This window comes from Aethina tumida, chromosome 4 (genome assembly GCF_024364675.1).
Source record: "Aethina tumida isolate Nest 87 chromosome 4, icAetTumi1.1, whole genome shotgun sequence".
NCBI classification, from domain to species: domain Eukaryota; kingdom Metazoa; phylum Arthropoda; class Insecta; order Coleoptera; family Nitidulidae; genus Aethina; species Aethina tumida.
Window position 1 is genome coordinate 24,282,156 of NC_065438.1, and position 24,020 is coordinate 24,306,175.

Below are 24,020 nucleotides of genomic sequence, written 5' to 3' on the forward strand. Positions count from 1 at the left end.
TCGTTGGAATAGTTGATGAAATTCTCCAAGACGCACAGTATTTGTGTACGTGTCTGTACAATTTATAAAGGAATTTGATATAAAATAAGTCATATTACAAAATAGTTTTATTGAAACACTGAATATAACAAATTAGTTATTAATTACAAAATGTGCCTTCTTCATATACAATAATACCCAATTATTGAAAACTTTTAAGTTAAAATATATACAAAATACAATTTATGTTTAAATTAAATTCACTATTCCCTACTGTATGATGTGAAACTCAATATTTCATTAACACAAATTCAAAACTATCAAAACTCTTCTTTATTTATTTCTCATTCAGAACGTGTATTTGTACATTAAACCTAGACTAATAATTTATTTAACATATTTCTCCATAAATTTTTTATGGAAGTCAGATCTGAGTGAGTCATTGATGAAAACATTGGTCTTTTTCTCTGGTTCTGATTTAGCACAGTTCTTGAACACAACATCATCATCCCACCGTCTTTTAACTTTATGCTCAGCTTTGTTTGAACCAGCTGAATAATGTGTCAGTAAAGGATTGCCACTCAAAATATTTTCCATCCTGATCCTCTCTTCTTCTTGCCGTCTCTCAATTTCCTTCTTGGCCATTTCCATTGCCCTTTCTTTTTTAATTTTGTTCAATTCAGCCAGAAGTGCTTCAGTGCTCTCATCGTCATCACTGGAGTCTGAATCATCTTCGTCCAGCGGATCGTCTGCGTCTAAACTGGCGGCAGGCACTTGATCAATCTTCAACCTTTTGCTGTGTTCAGAAGGTCTCGTCCCGCTTCGTTTTTCACGTTCACGTTCTTCCAGCTCCTTACGGAAGTCTCTGCTTCTGGTTTCCTCAATTGTGCCTTGGCCATGTTCTCTAAAATAGGTTTTTGCATTACAATCGTGCACGTAAGTGTTGGGTTGGGGTACTAACCTGTATTTGAGTTTGGTGTGTCCTGGCAGATCTCTGCTGGAATATTGTCTCGAAATTGCGCTCAAATCTTTCTCGTTGCGGCCCGAGCCACCACGGGCTGGTTCGAATGTGGGTCTCGCGGCTGTGGTCATTTTGTTTTGATTTTCGACAACGAAAAACGTCAATGAGGTTAACAGCAAATATATCTGTGGTCGTACTATTTGTTGACAAGTAGACACTGCTATGCCATCTACATAATAATGTGTCAACCTGTGATCAAATGCGCCAAATTTAAATTTGTGGACTAGATATATCGAATATATTATCAAAATTTAAACAAAATTGAATGGTTGAAATTTCCTCTTTTTAATAGTTGAAATATGTCGTTAAAACTAACTAAAAGTTTGTAATAAAATTCGAATTGTGAAAGTATTTCCATATTCTATGTGCTTTTTATATAAAAAATATTACTTATTTTTTTCCTTGAGGACGAAATTTCCTCTTCTTAATTGTTGAAATATGTCTTTAAAACTTACTTTAAATGTTTGTAATAATATTCGAATTCTGAAAGCATTTTTATATTCTATGTGATTTTTATATAAAAAAAATAATATAAAATTAGACAAAATATCTATCGCCACCTAGAAACTAATAAACTCTAAACTAATAAAAAAAGTTCTTGTAATATAATAGTTTCCTGTTATTGACAAAAATATACATTGATAGTTTCAGACATTCCTCATAGATGGTACAAACAGGTATATCTCACTCTAGTTTGATGACGGTGCCATCTAGAAGGAATATTTTAAACTACCCAAAGAATGTTTTGTTTTAATATAGTTTTCTGTAATTACTAAATACAATTACCCTAACAGTTACCACTATTATTCATAGATAGCACAAGTGCGTATAACTCACTTCAATTTAATGACGGCACCATCTAGAGAAAATACAGTGCACCATTAGATATGTCTGTTTTAATATAATTGTTTCCTGTTATTGTCAAAAAATGATTCTAACAATTAGTCCATAAATTATAGATAGCGCAAGTAGGTACATCTTACTTACAGGTCGATGACAACGCTATCTAGAAGAAATACTCCACAAACCAGCGGCAGTGAGAAGCTAATAAAGTCCAGCAGAAAACGAGATAAAAAATATTAAAGTTGTGTGGATGCGGTGCAAAATTTCCTTTTGCTTCGCATCCACATGTTCTCAACATTTTGGATATGAACAATATAATTTTCAATATTAACGAAATTTTGCTGAAGGATGATGACTTCACGTTTATAAACTCTGTCGCCAATCTGATTTATGTTGTTATAGGCGCTCCAACCATCTGATACTATTATTGTGCCGGCTTAAATATACATTAACAATAACGAAACAACAAACATAATAAACATAATGTACATAACAAACATAACAAACATAACAAACATAACAAACATGACAAACATAACAAACATAACAAACATAACAAACATAACAAACATAACAAACATAACAAACGTAACAAACATAACAGTTATAACAAACGTAATAAACATAATATTTATGATGAACTTTCTGAAAAAAAATAGATTAGGTTACGAATGGTTAGATTGGTTTTTATTTATTTTTTTTGAAAATATTCATACAAAGATCTCAAAAATCAGAATTGTTTAATTAATTTAAAATTAAATTTTCTCTATGAAACCATAACGATCACTATTACAATTACAATTACAGTTACAATCACAATCACAATCGCAATCAATCACCATCACGATGACGATGACGATGTCGATGACGATGACGATGACGATAATGATAACGATCACGATCACGATAAGTGGAGTCTCTATTCTAAACAAATACCAAAAGCTTTATGTATAGATATAAAGCTAAAAATAAAAAAACTAGTTAATAATATTACGTATGACCTTCAATTTGAAAGAAAGACATAGTAACCCAAATAATAAATCTCAAAAATTTCAAATACAATTTCACTAGCAGTTACTTGTATGTCTTATAGATGGCGTATATAGATATATCTCACTATGTGTTTATCACGACGTCTTTGAACCTCGTGTTACACCAATATATTTGTTCACAATCATTTTTCAAAGTTAAATTTTTTAAAGGTGTTAAATTTTTTAAGATTTTTGAAAATTTAAGAATGTCTTTAAAATACAAATTGAATGGTGTGAACGTTATTTTGATCAGTTGTCTCTTTTGGAATAAAAAATTGTTAAATATTTATTAAATGTAAAACCACCGAAACATAAATTAATTTAAAAATTTAAACTTAATTTCTTTTTATTTTTTCCTTCAATAAATGTTATTTAGTAATATTTTTTTGTTAGAAGACAATTAAAAAAGGTAAATGTTGTAATTATTCACTATTAAAATGTAACAATAGATTGAAGTTTTATACAAAATATTTACAGCTTGTAATTTGTAAACAATAAACAATATAACAATGAACAACCTATTTGAATGGTTGAAATCACTGCTACTGTTTTCTACTCGTGATAAACCAAAACTAGAGGGTCGTAGAGATATATCCCACCCCTTTAATCCGGAATCGGCGCCACCACGCAAACATCATTTTCCGCTCAATCCCCATCCTGCAGGATGCGACTACTGACCTACATAGATTCCCCTTTAAAACAATTAAAATCTAGGACAATTCAACGATGATGACTTCTGTATAAATCAAAATAGGATGTTTGTTTACTAATTATTTTGATTTAGTGGAATGTTTTTTTGGAGTTAGTGGTCGATTAGCAAAGCTGTTGAACTTTAACAGTTTCGCTGATCAATATATGGCGCATGCCATTTCAGGAGGCACCGGGAAACGGAGGTGACTGAAAGTTCAGTCTGTCGTCGGCGGGTCGCGCGACATTCTGTAATTCTTTGACTCTTCATCTGATTCTTACGTACATCTATTAAAGCTCCATTCAATTTCCATTTCCGCATTAAACATGACTAGTAAACAAATCCTCAAAACGATCTTTAAGAGAATCGTTAGAAAAATCGTTGCCAAAGTGATATAAAGTAAACAAAACTAAAGCAATTCTAAATCAGTATTAAACTAACTATATAACTATATAATTATATACATATTTAATATATTTATTTATACGCACAACCACTTAAAATATACGCACACTAGGCTAATGAAACGTGAATACTAAGTTGTTGAAGAAACTGAAGGAAACCGGTAAGTTTTAACAAACGAGATTATGTTTTTATAAGGGATTCAAAGTAGCATTTGTGTCTTTTCATTTTAATATTATACCCTTGAAAATAATTCTTTAATTTAGTTTTTGTGTGTGAGAATTCTTGAACAATTATTTTGAGATATTTCGAGTGTATAAGGAAATGGACGCTAAAATATCTCAGGAATTTCAGGAAAAATTTAATTTATTCAAAATTGGTTTCAGGAGGAATGGGAAGTGAAAGACCAATTTGTTTATTATTTTGATTATTTTGCTGCTATTAATAAATAATTTATTTCAATAATATTAAATTAATATTTCAAAAATTAAATCTGAAAACTGATTTTACTAAATGATTTTTAAAATGTTAATTGTTTAATGACAAAAGATGTTTAAACAAACCTAATAAATCGAAAGTTATAAAAATATAACAGAAATTTATAGGTAGCTACCCACCCATATGAATATGTATAGAAAAGTATATAATTTTTTCCGGAAGTAGATTTAAATAGTTGATGAGATTTGAATAATCAATATGCAACATTTCCTCTATATATACAAAGTGTGGAATTATTATTTTCGTGTTTAACTGGTAATTTTCAATTAATTATATACTATTCTACAGCAGTGAAAATTTCCTCAAATTACATTTAAATTAATTTTTTTATTGACCACACGTCTGAAAAATCTCGCGTTTCTTCGAACACACGTTTATAATTACATCAGGCTACTTAATTACCATAACACTTTCACACGACCTTCAAATAAAATCATTTTATTCAATTTAATAAAAATCAACAATCATCGGAAAAACAAACATAATTTTGCTCAATATTTTATCACCTTGCCGTTAATAAAACTGAAAAAGGTTTTCGTTTAGCGCATCATTAACCAATTATGAAATTAATTGGTTAAAAATGTTTGTTTTGGGGAATTGTCTGCAAATAATAAGTCAGATTGAACTGATTCAAACTGATTAAAAATGGGGATTCAGGATCTATTTTTGATGTGACATATATTTTATAGTGGAAGAATATAGATGCGTATTTATAGAATCGATCGATCGGGTTGATTGTGAGTGTTTAATTGTCAAATCATTATTGGAGACGAGGGACAATTTTATTTGTTTGCCCAGTGTCCAGACACGAAACACTTGATGTTCTAATTAATTACTACGAAAATCTCTAATTCAAACAAATTTCCTAAAATTCTTATCGAATTTTAATAAAAAATTAATATGCTCTGGCGACTTAAGACTATTTATTTAATAAGATTAAAAAGTACAAGTTTTAAATATTAAGATGCAGTTATTGGAAGATAAGTTCTGTTAATGGCTTTTGAACGATTACACATAATTATGTCTAGAATGTTCAAATCTTACTTATAAATAGTTTTGCTTTTGCCTTGCAGTCAGTTACAGTTTGGTTTAGTGGGTTAGATAGTGAAAATAAGGTATGAACTTAAAGTAAACATATTCATCAGACATAATTGTAGCCAAAGTAAATATTGTAAATGAAAGTATGTTTAATTTAATATAAAAAACAATTCTTAACATTATTTTTATAGAATCTTTGATACTATAAAACGAAAGATTTTTATCACAATGTGCTTAATTTAATATAAAAAACAATTCTTCACATTATTTTTATAGAATCTTTGATACCATAAAACGAAAGATTTTTATTACAATGTGGAATACTTCATCAAACAAAGTTATTAGCCAGTGGTTATTTTTAAAAATAAACTACTTATAAAATTATCAACTCAAACTGTTGTGTGAATTTATAAAGAAGACGCGTTATTCTAAAACCAGATTAAGTTGTCAGGAAAACAGCTTAATAGCATGTTCCTCCAGATCACTGAATGAGACGTGATGTTTATTTGAACATTTCTATTGATCCTTTTTACACGAAACACAGGATAAGCTCTTGATCTCTCGTTTTACTTCAATGAAAATTCGAGTGGCCGGACTGAAAAACAACAAGTTTCGGGGTTCAGAGAAAATTTTACAGGTACGTGTTTTTTATCGAAAATCAATAGGTGGACAAACTTTGAGCCATTCGTGCGACAATTCTCAATACTAACATAAACTTTCTAAGCGAGATCAATGTTATAAAATGTCCTTATTGCAATTATTATTTGCATATTAAATTATGCCTGTTCTATATTTATGGTGAATATGCGATTTATTTGAAGGACGTTGATTGGTTGCTAATTAAAATGGGAGTTTAATTAATGTGGAAATTGTTGTGAACAATACAAAAATTGTATATAATTTTTTAACATAAATTATGATTTAATGTGGATACAATTAATTAATTAAATTGTGATTTATTTATTTTTTATTGAAAATAGTTAAAGGGTAATTTCGTTTTTATGTTTGTATAGTTCAAGGTGCAAAAGTTTATTGTTGTTGACCAATTTTTCCATTAATTTCAATAACATTTATGTTTATGAGACAATAACTATTATTTTTCAATACAGAATCAATTTTAGTTTTTAATTTTATTTGAAAATTTTGATACTGGAAATTGTCTTTCTTAATGACTATAGAAAAATTTTAATCTGTATATAATAAAACATTATAGTGAATTTTAATTTGATTGTTGATTTTATGGAATATGTAAATGCAAAACATTAAAATATTTTTCGTTCATTTTAATGTAAGTAATTACTTACAACATTTTATGCAATTCTAATTTGTTTTTGTTAAAATGTCCTACGTATTTGAATCAGTTTAACTGATCAATATTCAAAATGACACACGTTTACGCAATTGAATAACATTTAACATATTCATGAGGAATATTAAAAAATCAACGCCAAGAAATTTATTTTATCGTCCCACACAATGTTTCGCTTGTTTCTCGTAAACAAAACAACTATTTTATCGTGAACTTGTGATTAAATGGTATTGATTCCTGTAAGAAATTTGGATTTCGAAGATTTGGTCCTTCTGATTTTGTATTTGCCTAATTGCATCTCATTTGAATGCGACTGTTTTGTTGGCCTTAAATCATGACTTGTGCACTAATTACCAAAGTATATTTTTCATTGTTAACAAGGTTTAGGGAATATTTACAATGTCAACAATTCCGCTATAAAAGTTAAATTGACTTATATATGTTTCTCTTGTCTTTGTACTATTTTGTGACTTTTTTGGTAACCTCTGACTAACAAAACCCGATATTTTCCACTTAAACTATTACTTACTTTACTTACTATTTTATTCTAGTGATTAAACTTCTGATTGTGGTTCGAGTGGGTTTACTTACGCTTTTTTGATAAGACGTTCGTTTCGATTAGGTTCACAGACGTTCGGAAAACAAGAATAGATACGAATGCGGCAGCAGGGACGATACAACAAATTCTGTTTTGTAAATATCCAGTCAGTTTCACGTTTTGTTGTCAGTGCGGCGCGCGATACGATCGTGAAAAGGCGCGACGCGGCTTTCCTCTCAACTTTACACTTGTACCAGCGTTTGGAGTTTCGGTTTTTCGTTTCTTTATGCAAGTTTATTAAGACAAGGTATGGTTTTTGAACATTATTTTATTTTAATTACTGTTTTACAACGTAAATAGTTTGTGATGCAGAAAATTAATTAAATTAATTTTTATTATTTTTAAAATATTTAAAAATAATTTTTGTTTTTTTTTTTTAATATTATAAAAATCTTCTATTTGTTTATAAACTTATCTATTTTATCAAATTTATTATCTAAGAATTACGAAACTATTTTAATTGTTGTATCATGGCTTAACATAGAATACATTATGCTTTATCAATAAAATTTATTATTATTTATAGTATACAGAGTGATTCACTTAATTTATTTATTAGAAGTTTTTGGAGAACAAAAAAGGTTTTGAACCACTTCCCTAATTTATTTAAATTCTACATGTAAATGCATTTGCATTTGGTAACTTTACAGACATTTTAGTTAGACCAATGATTTCTCCAAATTTTTGGGGATTTTTAGAAAAAAAGTAATATTCCAAAAATTATTTGGTATAGGTAGAAGACATTTAATCTTATAAAATACATATAAAATGATTCTTGGTTAACTTTAGACATCAATCTGTCAATTTTCTGAAAAAAATGATTGGGATTAGTTATAGAACATGACGAATAGAATAAACTTTGTGAATCACCCTGTGGGTTTAAACACATCAATTCCGAAAAGACCACAAAAAAAAATTACTAGCAACACATACGATTTGTTAGTAGTTTGATCCAATTGAATTTTGAGAGAGACACCATGCACAGCAAAGACTGTAAAAGTCTGCAAATTTGTTTCGTAGTGGGAATCTTTTACTGTCTTCATCATGTCTTTTTCAAAATTCAATAGGATTCAATAAGACTTACCAAAATTTATCTATTCTATTAAATTTATTATCTAAGAATTGCGAAACTGCTTTAATTGTTATATCATGTTTTCAACATTAAATATATTATGTTTTATTAATAAAATTTATTATTATTTATTTTATTTGTAGAGTACAGAGTGATTCACTTAAATTATTTATTAGAAGTTTGTGGAGAACAAAAAAAGGAATTGGTTTGAAATTTTTATAATAATTCTAACTAATCTTGAACCACTTCTCTAATTTATTTTAGATTTTTAAATTCTATATGTAAATGCATTTGGTAACTTTACAGACATTTTAGCTAGACTAACAATTTCCCTCTCATTTTTGAAAAAAAGAAATATCCCAAAAACTATTTAGTTATTGTGTTTAATTATAGAACATGAAGAATAGAATAACGTGATCGTGTGGGTTTAAATACTTATCAATTCCGATTGTTTGTTTGTTAGTAGTTTGATCCGATTGAATTTTGAGAAAGACTTCATGCACGTCAGAGACAGTAAAAGTCTGCAAATTTGCTTCATAGTGGGAATCTTTTAGAGTCTCTGTCATACATGATGTCTCTCTCAAAATTCAGTAGGATCAAAAACTTATCTATTTCATTAAATTTATTATCTAAGAATTTCGAAACTGCTTTAATTGTTGTATCATGGTTTCAATATTGAATATATTATGCCTTATCAATAAAATTTATTATTATTTATTTTATTTATAGTACACAATTATTCAATTTATTTATGAGTAGTTTGTGGAGAACAAAAAAGGTATTGGTTTAAAATTTTTATAGTATGTATAACAAATCTTGAACCAGTTCTCTAATCTATTTTTTTAAATTTTATATGTAAATGCATTTGCACTTGGTAACTTTACAGACATTTAGTTAGACCAATAATTTCCCAAAGATTTTAAAAAAAAAGTAATATCTTAAAAACTATTTGGTGTAGGTATAAGACATTGAGTAGTCATTTTATCTTATAAAATACATATAAAATAATTCTTGGTTAACTTAATGATAATTTTCTGAAATAAATTAGTTAGTTAGTTTGTTTAGTTATAGAACATGATGAATAGAATATATTTCGTGAATCACTCTGTGGATTTAAACACTTATCAACTCCGAAAAGTTCATATAAAAAATTATTATCAACACATACGATTTGTTAGTACTTTGACCCGACTGAATTTTGAGAGAGACATCATGCACGTCACAGACAGTAAAAGTCTGTAAATTTGCTTCGTAGTGGGAACCTTATGCTGTCTCTGTTATGCATAATGTCTCTCTCAAAATTCAGTAGGATCAAAGACGTATCAAAATTTATATATTTTATTAAATTTATTATCTAAGAATTACGAAACTGCTTTTATTGTTATATAATTGAATATATTATGCTTTATCAACAATATTATTATTTTATTTGTAGAATATTGTAGAATGTGGTTCACTTAACATATTTATTTGAAGTTTGCGGAGAACAATAAAGGTATTGGTTTGAAATTTTTATAATAATTGTAACTAATAGTCAGACTAACAATTTTCCCAAATTTTTGAAAAAAAGTAATATCCCAAAAACTATTTGATGTAGGTATAAATATGAGTAGTCATTTTATCTTATAAAATACATATAAAATTATTCTCGGTTAATTTTAAACATCAATCTGTCAATTTTCTGGAAAGAACGGTTGGGTTTAGTTATAGAACACAATTCCCAAAAGGCCACATAATAAATTTTATTATCTAAGAATTACAAAACTGCTTTAATTGTTATATCAAGGTTTCATCATTGAATATATTATGCCTTATCAATAAAATTTATTATTTATTTTATTTCTAGTATACACAGTGATTCACTTAACTTATATATTAGAAGTTTGTAGAGAACAAAAAATTGTATTGGTATGAAATTTTTATAGTAATTATAACAAATCTTGAACCACTTCTCTAATTTATTTTGGATTTTTAAATTCTACATGTAAATGCATTTGTATTTGGTGACTTTACAGACGTTTTAGTTAGACCATAAATCAAGGTATACATATAAAATGATTCTTGGTAAAATTTTCTGAAAAAACCTAATGACTCAAAAACTATTGGGTTTAGTTATAGAACTTGAGGTATAGAATAAACTTCGTGAATCACCCTGTGTGTTTAAACACTTAACAATTCCGAAAAGTCCACATTAGCAACACATACGATTTGTTAGTAACAGTTGACCATCAACATAAAATTAACTGGTATTTGTTGAAACGGTCATAAAATAAATTACAATAAACTGGCGATGCACTAAAATTACACCGTGAGATTTGGCAAGATTTTGATGATTTCTGGTTGAATCTCAGTTTTTCCGGTTTTCCTTATCTCTATTTTTGCGGCACGTGATGAAAATTTTAGGCAGATAAACTGTTATGCGTTTATTGTTTACTTTTGGTAACAATTTATTAATTTAATATAAGTAAAACGTGTTTTGATCTAAGTGTATCGTTAATAGATTTATGTAATGAATAGATAAAATTTGATAAAATATGGACGGTTTATAAATATTGGACGAGTCTAAAATTTAATACAGAAATTATCTTAATGTTTGTTTTCGTTTGCGAATTTATTTCTAGACCATCGCCCGTGCATTAAATTGCGTCAATCGTTTTTAAATTAATTAAAAAAATTTTATGGTTTAAAAACTGCGATTTAATAAAATTAATTAAATGCATCATGTGGTTTTATGGTTAAAAAACTGCGATTCAATAAAATTAATCAACTGCACAATGAGATATAATTTTAGAACGTCTATTTTTGTTTTGTATGATTTACATAAGAAATATAAATTCAGGAAAAAGTGTCTGGCATAAGAAAAACCTTTTAGTGCACCAGAGCCAGAAATATGCGGCACCCACTGACTCAAATCGACCATTGTCCAATAATTTTCCTTGTGCTGCGGTCGCTTGAACTTTTTTCTCGGCTCGGCGATTCAATGCACTTTTGTGTTTACGAATAATATCCGGCACGAGGTCAAATTCTTGCCTCAGCCTCTAATGTCATGGGGCTTTTAAGCGCGCGTAAAAGATTCTAATCTAAATTTTAATTTGCCAGTTCCTCTATTACCGAAAACCGGCCACTTTTATTAATGCGAGTCGTTCTCATCGTAAACAGGAACAGCGATTATCCAATTTCTGATTTTCCAACGCGAAAACTCCAGTCCGAAAGGCCAAATTACTCCTAATAACATGTGTGTGTTGTTACATAAGTTCTGTTTGATTTTTATTATAAACAATATGTAATATGAAATTTTCTGTGTCCTTCAATGTAACATTGGAATTATTAAGTAGTTGTTATTTATTTTCGATGCTGCACAAATAACACAGATCTTTGTCTTTTTTATGCTTCGGGATGTATTCAACAAGGTTAAATTACATTTCAATTATCCGTCATTTAAAATTGAAAAAAACTCGCCAATTTAAGTTAATAAGCTAAAATTCATAACGTGAATTGTTTTTTAAATGCTAAACATTTCAAATCTTAAAACCGTAATAAAAGATAATTTAGGACAATAAATTGTGTACACTTAGGTATTTATTGTCCGTTGATTAACATTTCGACATAATTTAGATAAACCGATTTAACACGAGACACTAAAACAATAATGATACATTTATTACGCTATTGTTGTTTTTGCAGTTTAGTGATATGGATCCACACAATGAGGACGACGAAGCCTCTAAAGATCCCGGAGCGACCAAACATCAAGGATCCTTCGACGAGAAGGACTTTGAAGGTATTTTATAGATCATAAATCCTAAAGTAAATATTAGTTTTTAAGCCTATTTAATTTTATGAAAGCTGTTAACGGTCTAACAAGAAATATTAATTTTAAAATTAATATAGTTTTAAGTATGATTAAACTAATGAAAAAGATGTGCGACGTTATTAAACTATAATTTATAATCGTTGAATAATTATAAAACTTGTTATTATTATCGTCTACTTAATTCATGAAAAAATAGTTTTAATTATGAATATGTAAATGGCTACTCCTTAAGAATAATTCTACTACGGTCATCGTTCTGTTGCACAATTGAATCACTTATTATATGTGAACCAGTAAATTTACATAATTCCATAATTTACAGGCATATTCAGGTATACTAAATACCGTAAAAATATAACTTGAACATTTAACACTACAACATTTCGATTATTATTATTGTTGTCTGAAATTTTCCGTTGTTTTTGTTTTTCTCTCAAAACTTTCACTTACGCACGTGATAACAGATTCATTCTTTCTGAATATTTCATTTCTCATTCGTAAATAATTACCTAATAGTCTACATGCTTAAATAACTAAAAATATAAATATTTAATGAAGAAGAAGACACGCACTTAACTGGGAAAGTTTTTTATGTTGTCGTCTGGATATTTTTAGACGTCTTGCTTCAGGCTACACTTTAATTTGATTATAATCGAATTCAAATCGGGTTTATTGGTCGACATTTGTTGCAATTATTTCCGAACGTTTCGTTGGTACGAGTGGCCATTTGGTTCGTGTCACTTTGACATCTGATTGACAACTAAATGCCAACTTACACAACTGATGTTCTAAAAATTTCGTTCTATTCGTTGGCCGATTTTATCTGGTTAGCGATTTTGAAGTTTTTTGCACTCTTGTCCATATTTTATCAAGCTTCAATGCTTCTTCTTTTCTGTTGAAGTTGTTTCCGGGTTTGTGGATTTCAATTGCTTCTCTAAACATTCTTTTGTGATATCCAGTTGTCAAGGCAAGCAATTGTGTATCTTGAAATTTTGTCATATGATTTCTATCTAACAGTGCATGTTCAGCTACAGCAGACTTGTCTGATTGTCATAGTTTGCAGTTTAGTTTGTGTTCCTTAATTCTAGTCCCTATTGAACGTTTTGTGGTACCGATGTATACTTTTCTACAAAAGCATGGTATGCAGTATATCCCAGAAGCTGTTTGATGGTCTCTCCTATCTTTGGCAGATCTGAGACTGTGTTGAATCTTCATTGTTGGTATAAAAACCTTATGGAAGTTAAGTTTTAATATGATTTTTCCAATTCCAAACACTACAGAACTATGGATACAAACGCTCAGAAATAAGACGTATATATATATTAGACTGTTAAAAAAAAATCGACATTTTTTTCTTATATATATCGAAAATCTTGTTGGAAATGGTAAAAAAAATACTGTGAAAGTTAGAGCTCTTAATATTAATATTAAGAGGTGCCGCATCGTAAATTTTGATTTCCTGTTTAAATAACACGTGAACGGTGTTCTCTTGGATTTTGAAATTTTTTAACTCTCGTTAGAGATAATATTTCAAAATGATCAAAACAGATTTTTATAGAAAATTTAACGCTCTACAAAAAATGTCTATAACAGTTTTTTGATATATTCATTTTTTCAAAAGTTATTTAACATTAAAGTTGGATTTATTTAAAATTTTGACATTTTTCTCATTTTCTGACGCAACCATCAACTTTATGGGAAAATTTTATATGATATTTTTTGTAGAAAATTCAATTTTCTATAATTTATCTCCTAAAAAGTTTTTGATATTTTTTACAGATCATAAGTTACCTGCTGAAAACTAAAAATTTTATTAAATAAATGTTATTTTACTGCTTAAAATTAAGCATTTTATTTAAATAAATAGATTTTTACTGAAAAAATTGATTGTTTATTATAATCAAAGTAGTATATATCGTTACACTAACAGACTTTTACTACAATTTGGCAATTTTTTTCAGTATTCACTTATAACTAGCAATAAGTATTGTAATTGCTCTTCATTTTTCGTGAAACACTTATTGCTAGTTACAAGTTAATACAGAAAAAAATTGCCAAATTGTCGTAAAAGTCTGTTAGTGTAACGATATATACTACTTTGATTATAATAAATAATCAATTTTTTTTTAGTAAAAATCTATTTATTTAAATAAAATGCTTAATTTTAAGTAGTAAAATAACATTTATTTAATACAATTTTTAGTTTTCTAACTTATGATTTGTAAAAAATATCAAAAACTTTTTCTGTGATAAATTATAAGAAATTGAATTCTCTACAAAAAATGTTATATAAAATTTTCCTATAAAGTTGATAGTTGCGTCAGAAAATGAGAAAAATGTCAAAATTTTAAATCAATCCAACTTTAATGTTAAATAACTTTTGAAAAAATGAATATATCAAAAAACTGTTATAGACACATTTTGTAGAGCGTTAAATTTTCTATAAAAATCTGTTTTGATCATTTTGAAATATTATCTCTAACGAGAGTTAAAAAATTTCAAAATCCAAGAGAACACTGTTCTCGTGTTATTTAAACGAGAAATTAAAATTTACGATGCGGCACTTCTTAATATTAATATTAAGAGCTGTAACTTTGACAGTATTTTTTTTACCATTTCCAACAAGATTTTCGATATAAATAAGAAAAAAAAATTGTCGATTTATTTGAAACAATCTAATATATATATATATATATATATATATATATATATATATATATGTAAAGTTAGAATTGGAAAAATCTTATTAAATCATAACATCCACACTGTTTTTATACCAACAATGAAGATTCAACACAGTCTCAGATCTGCCAAAGATAGGACAGACCACCAAACAGCTTCTGAGATATATTGTATACCATGCTTTTGCAGAAAAGTATGCATCGGTACCACCAAACATTCAATGGGGACTAGGATTAAGGAACACAAAGGAAACTGCAAACTAGAACATCAGACAAGTCTGCTGTAGCTGAACATGCACTGTTAGATGAAAATCATAAGATAAAATTCCAAGATACTCAATTGCTTGCCTCGACAACTGAATATCACAAGAGAATAATTAGGGAAGCAATTAACATAAAGATGGAAACAACTTCAACAGAAATTAAGAAGCATTGAAGCTTAATAAAATATGGTCAATAGTGCTCAATAACTCGAAAATCGCTAAACAGATAAGAACGACCAACAAACAGAACGAAATCTCTAGAACATCAGAAGTCTAAGTTGTCATTTGGTTTTTAATCAGATGTCAAAGTGATATGAACCAAATCAGACCTCTGAACATGCCAGCCACTCATGTCAGCGAAACGTCAGGAAATAATTCCAACAAACGTCGACCAATTATAGATATGGAAATAATAGTCACGAAAGCCTTAACCTTTACATTTGTAATCGAATTAATATGCATTTAATGTTCATTTTAAAACTAGTTACATTATTTTACTTAGTTCATAGAGCACATAGCGTGTTTGTTGGCGTCCACGCACCAACTGAAAGGAGACACTCCCATCGGAGACACAAACATCATCACAGGTACTCCGAGGGACACGACGATCAACAAACAGAAGATGACAGACCCAGTAAGTATAAAATGATCTATAATAACCAGTTAGTTTAATTAACTAAAACACTTTGTATATATTAATAAAAAATTAAATGCCTCCAAATCATTGTTTCTGGCTTTAAGGGGTTTTCCAATTTTTGTCGAACTCCAAACAAACGGATAATATTTAAATTAAACGGCTTCAATGTGAATTTACCGGATAATCCAGTTTTTATATTTCCATTTGCATAGAAATAAAAATGGATTTACGTGCTCTCATTTTATATTCCGTACAGAAAATCAATGTTTCATTAGGCAACACTTTTTTGGAGGCGTATTTAATTTTGCCACATTAACGGATGTGTATACACTACATTTAGTTATTAGTGTTTGTGCGTGTAAAACAGTCCTGCGAATATGATCCTGTAGAAAACCTGTAAAACGAACGTTTCAGGAGTCGTTATGTCCCGACGTCGTGGGTTGAGTGTGTCTGAGGAGGGGGAGATATGTAAGAATTTAAAGAAAATTGCTTGACAACAAATTCTGTGTACTTTTCAACGACAAAATTCACATTCATTCAGACTAAAACAACCAGTTGATGCAAATAACATTCTAAAGAGTTCCCCTTAATCCGATTTTGAAGTTGTGTGCCTAGTTGGCGTGAATTGAGCAATTTGAAGCAATTAAACCACGTGACAAACATTTGAAAAACCCTGATTTCAATTTTACACTCAATTATACAATTTACAGAACGAATTTACAGGACAAACAGACCATTAAATCCGTTAATTGCATCAACAATGCGCCATAAACATTTATATTTCTTAAATAAATCTGGTGTTTAGCGAAATGTGGATTTAGATATGATAAAAACGATAGTTATTGCCGACCGGAGAATCATTTCGAATCGATTTCCGTAAAATTCAATTCGTCCACAATTTGCGAAATTACCTTCGTCACATTCAAGCTCGTAAATAAACCGTCAACGACGACGTTTTACATCCACATTCTCCTCATCATTGATGCACGGATGTGTACTTTGTTGTGTGTTTTACAAGCAGTTTGCACCACTTTATTTTTATTTGGTAAATCATTGAAATGTTTTTGTTTTGAGTTTCCAAGTTAGCAGGTTGCATGAAGCTTCTATTATTTTTTAATTTTGATAAGTATACCACGTCTATAAATTTCTTTGGAAACCAATTTTATCTCTGAAGAGTCTGAATAACTAATGCTTTGGACTTTCATTCAAATATAAATGTTATTTAAACTCTTTGATTTTTACACTTTGTATTGTTCTTCAGTTAGACAGTTTTACAAAACTGTTTTAAACCTTAAACTCTCTTTCTGTTTCCCCACCAAAATCCACCGTTTGAATCGTTTGCTTTGCAGGCACTCCACCATCGCAGAGGGTTCAGTTCATCCTGGGTGAAGATGCGTCGGACGAAAAGCACGAAAGCCATCCGCTGTTCTCCGAAATGGAGGAACTGTTCGTGGACGGTGACGAGATGGAATGGAAGGAAACGGCGCGCTGGATCAAATTCGAGGAAGATGTGGAGGAAGGCGGAAACAGGTGGTCGAAGCCGCACGTCGCCACCCTTTCACTCCACTCACTATTCGAGCTGAGAAGCTTGATTTTGAACGGTACGGTTATTTTGGACATGGAAGCTCAGTCGATAGAACAGATCGCTGATTTGGTCTTGGACAACATGGTCAACAATTTGAGTTTGCCCTTCGACAAGAAGGACAAGGTTAGAGATGCGTTGTTGAAGAAACATCGCCATCAACATCAGAGGAAGAAACATGTTTTGCCTTTCGTCAGGTCCTTTGCTGACATTGGAAGGAATCAGTCTACATCTAAAAGTAAGTAAAAACATTGTATTGTCTTTGGATTTGTTCTTGATGATTTACTATAGTGTTGGTCATCATCAAACAACAATTTTTAATTAAACCAAATAAATATAAATAATAAAAACCTAGGTTCTTGTGGAGGTCTTTTGTGTGTGCCTCCGAAACGGAAACCATCTAAAGGGGAGGAAAAACGTTCAAACACAGAGAAGAAAAACGGGTCTTATGTATCGATTCCAGGTTAGAAAAAAAGCTTTAAAGCAACAATAACTAACACCAATAATCGCTTGGGTACTTAGGAAAATAATAACACAATGCTAGATTTACTATTTGTGTTTTGTTACTAATGTTTGGTGACGTCTTTTGTAGGGTAACATTTGTAAATATGTGTATTAAAGTCGTTTATGTAAAATATTAAAAACATTCTAACATATTAAAGAAAAAAATATAAGTACGCAATACAAATTACAATATACGAGTTATTTATCGACAGTTTTACTAAACTACTACTACTGTAAAAAATAATAATAAAAGCGGGCACAGATTTAATGTTTATAGATCGTAGAACTTTAACGTAGTTTAGGTCAAAGTTCAGGACCTGAAGGAGCAATAAATTTTAAAAACTCTGCTTCGGTATATAAATTACAAACTTTTGCAGCTTCACAAAATCAACAGAAGCCATAACAGTTGCACCGGGAAGTTATTAAAGTTTGCTTTATTGTTCTCAAGACACAGTCTAATTAAAAAATTGTACATTTTCCATCATAAAATGATCTATTAATAGAATTACAAGTGCGAATTTGCATGACAAACGCAGTTCCATGTTTGTAGATCGTTTGTGTTTAATGAGCCCGAAAGGAGCGTTAAGGTCAAAGTTAAAACGGAAACACCTGAAAATCTACCACTTGTGGCAGTAAAATTATATTTTATTATCCGTTCATTTTTTAAATAATTTTATGGACAATTCAACTACTTCCTGAATTTAAATTTAGTTTAAATAAGAATTTTTTCACAGCTGAATATACGACTCATGTTCAAGGATTCACCACTTGGTTCACTTTAAGACACGCAACCAAAGGTAGTTTATGGTTTCGGTGTGTTTTCACAACTTTTTTCAAAGAATTTACACTATAATTGTTGTAAAATGTCATCCCTTATGTTTCTTTCTTTAAATCAGTTTGTGCATGAAATATTTAAACTTTTCAGTACCTTCTTATCCTTAAAAAATGGACACCGATTTTTGGATGAATTTTGTATATATTTATATATTATACATAACTGTGTGGACGATGATGACGTTAGAATTTATGCTCCAACTAATTAAAGCTTTTGCATTTACAGTCGAAGAAACTTCATATGTTGAACAGACTTCTGGAAAGTCTCCCGATTTTGGAAATTTTCTTTCTGTTCCTGGTATGAACTATTAATAATACTAACCATTTGATTTATTGTTAGTTGTGCTTTGGTTTGCATGGTTTTTGAATAAAATGAGTATTAAATACCATCTTAAATTTACTTCCAATAAAAAAGATATTTTCCCTCAAATTAGGAACGGAAAAACCTCAGGGAATAACCAAATCCTCCTCCAGCGTCTCAATATCAAGAAACCACAGCTCGAACGAACTCTCAAATGACCTCCATCAACATAATCTCGCCTTCATGCGTAAAATTCCGCCTGGTGCGGAAGCCAGTAACATCCTCGTGGGCGAAGTCGACTTTCTGGATAAATCCCTGTCTGCCTTCATCCGCCTGAACACGGCAACAATAGTGGGAGACCTGACCGAAGTCCCCGTTCCCACCAGGTTTCTGTTTTTGCTCCTCGGCCCGGCGAATTCCGCTTCTGCTTACCACGAAATAGGCCGAGCCATGGCGACACTGATGTCCGACGAGGTGTTCCATGAGGTCGCGTACCGTGCCAAAAACAGAAGTCATCTATTGGCAGGCGTCGACGAGTTTCTAGACGCGGTGACCGTATTGCCGCCAGGGGAATGGGATCCGGCCATCAGGATCGAGCCTCCGGCCGCCATACCATCGCAGGACATTCGAAAAAGGCCTCCAGAAAAACCACTCGAAGAATTTGATGAGGAGGAGGAAGAACAGAAGGCGAGGGAAGAATCGGGACTAGCACGTAGTGGAGTTTTGTTTGGAGGCTTGGTGAACGACTTGAAGAGAAAGGCTCCTTGGTACTGGAGCGACTTCAAAGATTCACTATCAAGTCAATGCATCGCCTCCTGGATCTTCTTATATTTTGCGTGTTTGTCTCCGATCATCACCTTCGGAGGTCTTCTTGCGGATGCCACCGGTAAAAATATGGCTGCGATGGAGTCTCTAGTATCAGGATTCGTCTGCGGCATGCTCTATGGGTTCTTTTCGGGTCAGCCTTTGACAATTCTTGGATCAACAGGTCCTGTTTTGGTTTTTGAAACCATAGTATACGATTTCTGCACGAAGATGGGTTGGGATTACATGTCTTTTAGATTCTGGATTGGTACTTGGACTGCTGTAATTCTACTAATTCTGGTTGCGATTGATGCCAGTGCTTTGGTCTGTTATATCACGAGATTCACTGAGGAGAACTTTGCCACGTTGATTGCCTTCATTTTTATTTACAAGGTAAAACATTATTTTTAATTTTAACATGCACGTAATTAATTAATTTATTATGTAGGCAGTAGAAAATGTCATCCTGATTGGAACAAAATTCCCTATAAACACATCAGGAATGACAAACTTCACTCACGAATGTTCATGTTATGCAAACGAATCTGTTCGTGATCTGCATTCTGAAATATCCGACTGGGAGGGATTAAATAAAACTGCATGTGTGGTAGGTTTAAGTAAGTTTATACTTTGTATAATCTAAAATCTTGACGGTTTCAGCAATTTAATGGTACTTTGGAAGGTCCAGGATGTTTTACGCCAAACTACACTCCAGATGTTTTCTTAATGTCTATACTTCTGTTTTTGGGAACATTCCTGCTTTCAGTCCAACTAAAAGATTTCAAAAATGCCCTGTTCTTCCCTGCAAAGGTAAGAAACTTATTAATTACAAAAAACATTAAAAAAATAATTGTGTATGATTTAGATTCGCCAATTCATCAGTGATTTCGCAGTAATCATTGCCATTCTGTCAATGACTCTCCTCGACTACAAAGTAGGAATTCCAACTCCAAAATTAGAAGTACCTCATGAATTCAAACCAACTTTACCAACAAGAGGCTGGATAATCTACCCCTTCAATAACAATCCCGTCTACTCTATCTTTCTGGCAATTCCTCCAGCTCTTCTAGGAACAATTCTTATCTTCATGGACCAACAGATCACCTCAGTCATCATCAACAGAAAGGAGTACAAATTAAAGAAAGGATGTGGTTACCATTTAGACCTGTTTGTCCTTTGCATCCTGATCGAGATCTGCTCGGTTATGGGCTTGCCGTGGTTCGTAGCAGCAACCGTTTTATCAATAAACCACGTAAACTCTTTGAAGCTGGAATCAGAATGCGCCGCACCAGGAGAGAAGCCGCAATTCTTGGGAGTTAGAGAACAAAGGGTCACGCACATTATGATCTTCCTGACTATAGGACTGTCGGTATTTTTGACGCCAATGTTGGGACACATTCCGATGCCCATTTTGTACGGTGTGTTCTTGTATATGGGCGTGGCTTCTTTGAAGGGGTTGCAGTTCTTCGACAGAATCTTAATCATGCTGATGCCCAATAAGTACCAACCGGATTACATGTTCTTAAGACAGGTACGTTCAGACTCTAATATAACCCTTACATATTAATAATAACTTTTTTACTTTAGGTTCCAATTAAAAAGGTTCATCTCTTTACCATAATTCAGTTGGCATGTTTGGCTTGTCTCTGGATGATAAAATCCTTTAGCACGACTTCGATACTGTTCCCGTTGATGTTGGTGGTGATGATTGGTATCAGAAAAGCTTTAGACTTGATCTTCACACGTCGTGAACTAAAGATTCTTGATGATCTCATGCCGGAAATGACGAAACGTCATCAACTGCTCAAAGACGAGGTGGGATTTGGCACGAAGTTCTCTAGATTCGTTCTCGGGCCGAAATTAATTCTCGACAGAGACGAAAAGGAGTACATTAAATGTGAACAAAGAGATGCTTAACGTGTTAATTTTTGTTTAAAATAATAATCGATTTAAACACTGCTTTTAAAGGAGTAAAAATTAATTGAGTCTGCTTTCCAATGCATTCGTTTTGGTTTTTACTTCTTTACGAACGACCATGTCTCAATTTCATTAAAACCAGTAGTCGAATCGCCATTAATGCCTTGTTAAATCAAAGACAATCGGAGCAATAAAAATAGTACAATTCTATATCCAACCGGGTGATATTATATATGTTTTGTTTTTAGATTTGCTCAATCGTTCATGTTTTATTATTTGTTCGCTGTTTTGTGATAAATATGTATTTGCTTTGTATTTATTCTGTGGATAAGTGATAGAGCAAAATTTTGATTTTAGCTTTAAGCCACACCGATTAAATTCGATGGTTGAATAATGATGTGTAGTATTCATAAATTTACTCTATTCTTGTTAAGTTTAGTTTCGACACATTCCATTATATGCTTGTTATTGTTTATTATTATTATATTTATTTTGAAAACAGTATTGTTTATTTAATAAATTAGTGATCATTCTATTATTTCGTTTTATTTACACTTTTCACACATATTTTATTTGGACACCGCATGTAAGTATTTATACATCATACAATACAGATTTGGCTAATTTTTTATTTTTAGCGACAGGATTTAATTTTTTATTAATAGTCGATAAGTAGTTACTAAGTAAAATCACATTACATAAAGTATGTAAAATTTATACTGAAAATCCTACTTTAGTTTTCGCCAAAGAACGTTTATTTTTAGAATACAGTCGAAGGAGCTCCAATAGAAATCGAAGCGGCAGGAAACTTGAAAATCCCATTAGCCAACGGAAACGTCATGAACATCCCTTTATCCGCAATTAACATTTCTGAGGAAGTTAATAAAACTGGCATCTGGAAACAAGTTAACGAAAATAATTCCATTGATAAAGACAAAAAGAAAAGTCCTAAATCCAGGTAAATCAACTCCTTCAAAAAGTAATTATTAGTTTGACAAATATATTTTGGTTAGATTTAAGAAGAAGAAAACAAGTAAAAAAGATGAAAAAAGAGAAACGAAAAAGTTAGAAAAACGTCTCTCTACAATGGCGGAAGAAGAGGAGGACGAAGGGATAACTATAAAGGTGACAGACACAAGTTTGTACATGTAAACTGCCAACACCACACCTTTTACACCCTTCAAATTAACTAACAAAACCAAACCACATGCACGTATACATTAAATGTAAGTATTGCACTCGTATGTAGCACTAATGTCATCATCATACATGTACATTGATATTGTTTAAATATGCACGTCAATTTTTTGTATAGAACAAGAGTTTTTTTTGAACTAATATCTTTTTCAGCAAACGCCCAAAACGGACAACGGTACCTATGATTAATGATTAGAGTTGGTTTTTGCATGTTCGAATTTGTTTGCCAGCTTCAATCACCTTTTTAAAAACTGTTCAGTATCTTTAAATAATTTAAATTTGCCCATTTCGTACAATTGGCTTTTCATTTCCAATTTCCCTTTTCTGCTACTGAATAATCGGTATGCATTGCATGAAATTTATGGGTAATGGTAATGAATGGGTAAATTTTCTGGTGGGTTCTGGCATGCGCTTTCCCCAATCACGTCTTCGTAAGACTAATTCATTCCGATTGCAGTGTGAAAAACGCATCGTAAAGGATTATTGGAAGGAAGACAGGAAGAAGCGAGGAGATACGGACGAAACACACGTTTGAGAATATCGTTACCGCAATATTTTGGGCTGTGCCGGGAAAAGGTGGATTTATGGTTTAACATTTTCTCCTGGTAGTTTTAGTAAATAATTATAAATAATGGATAAATAAACTCCCGCCAAAATATCTAGTATTGTAATTAAACAAACTCGTTATAAATGTATTTAAGTATGATTAGGTTGCATATGAATGTTTGCCCTGCATTTTTTCGAAATTTTGAACGGCCTTTACAACCAAACTGTTGGTTCATTCAGAGTGACATATTTTTTCTATATAATATTCATTCAGTACCTAAATAATGTAATGCTCAACACAACCCTGAAAAGAGCAGCAAAATACCATTTATTTTAACAATCACTTTTTATAATAATAATAATAATAATACATAGTTATGTAAAGGCAAAAATAAAAATTATAAGTAGTTAAATGTATTTATTTTCTTATTTAAATAATAAGATTAAACTCCTTAATTTAT

General features: G+C 30.9%; 2 protein-coding genes across 9 annotated transcripts; one reads left to right on the plus strand and one right to left on the minus strand.

Moving 5' to 3' along the window:
• Window positions 1–89: 89 nt before the first annotated feature.
• LOC109604805 (protein CWC15 homolog) lies at window positions 90–1,155 on the minus strand. Its single transcript, XM_020021340.2, has 2 exons — window positions 941–1,155; window positions 90–883 (listed from the first exon to the last, which is right to left on the minus strand). Exons 1-2 carry the CDS (start codon window positions 1,069–1,071, stop codon window positions 367–369), a joined length of 648 nt encoding a protein of 215 aa, XP_019876899.2. The 5' UTR covers window positions 1,072–1,155; the 3' UTR covers window positions 90–366.
• A 2,653-nt stretch (window positions 1,156–3,808) lies between these two features.
• LOC109604807 (sodium bicarbonate cotransporter 3) lies at window positions 3,809–23,894 on the plus strand. 8 transcript variants are annotated; one of them, XR_007547803.1, is made up of 15 exons: window positions 7,474–7,654; window positions 12,164–12,260; window positions 15,740–15,871; window positions 17,224–17,694; window positions 17,812–17,919; window positions 19,021–19,092; window positions 19,229–20,292; window positions 20,348–20,506; window positions 20,560–20,709; window positions 20,765–21,430; window positions 21,487–21,714; window positions 22,581–22,774; window positions 22,830–23,042; window positions 23,167–23,188; window positions 23,471–23,535. XR_007547803.1 is itself a non-coding variant. In XM_020021342.2 (15 exons), exons 2-15 carry the CDS (start codon window positions 12,173–12,175, stop codon window positions 23,473–23,475), a joined length of 3,471 nt encoding a protein of 1,156 aa, XP_019876901.2. In that variant the 5' UTR covers window positions 7,474–7,654; window positions 12,164–12,172; the 3' UTR covers window positions 23,476–23,894. The 8 variants fall into 8 exon arrangements, 7 of the variants coding, with proteins under 7 accessions (XP_049821958.1, XP_049821957.1, XP_049821959.1 ...); XM_020021342.2 differs by having other exon boundaries at window positions 22,830–22,941; window positions 23,471–23,894; XM_049966001.1 differs by lacking the exons at window positions 7,474–7,654; window positions 23,167–23,188 and adding an exon at window positions 3,809–4,127 and having other exon boundaries at window positions 22,830–22,941; window positions 23,471–23,894.
• The last annotated feature ends 126 nt before the right edge of the window (window positions 23,895–24,020 follow it).

Bases quoted from the DNA above. Each gene is read 5' to 3' on its own strand.
- LOC109604805 (XM_020021340.2), bottom strand. From the start codon at position 1,071: ATGACCACAGCCGCGAGACCCACATTCGAACCAGCCCGTGGTGGCTCG. The intron at 884-940 runs GTTAGTACCCCA...AACCTATTTTAG, and splicing joins CACACCAAACTCAAATACAG to AGAACATGGCCAAGGCACAA.
- LOC109604807 (XM_049966001.1), top strand. From the start codon at position 12,173: ATGGATCCACACAATGAGGACGACGAAGCCTCTAAAGATCCCGGAGCG. The intron at 17,920-19,020 runs GTTAGAAAAAAA...TTGCATTTACAG, and splicing joins GTCTTATGTATCGATTCCAG to TCGAAGAAACTTCATATGTT. The intron at 19,093-19,228 runs GTATGAACTATT...CCCTCAAATTAG, and splicing joins AAATTTTCTTTCTGTTCCTG to GAACGGAAAAACCTCAGGGA.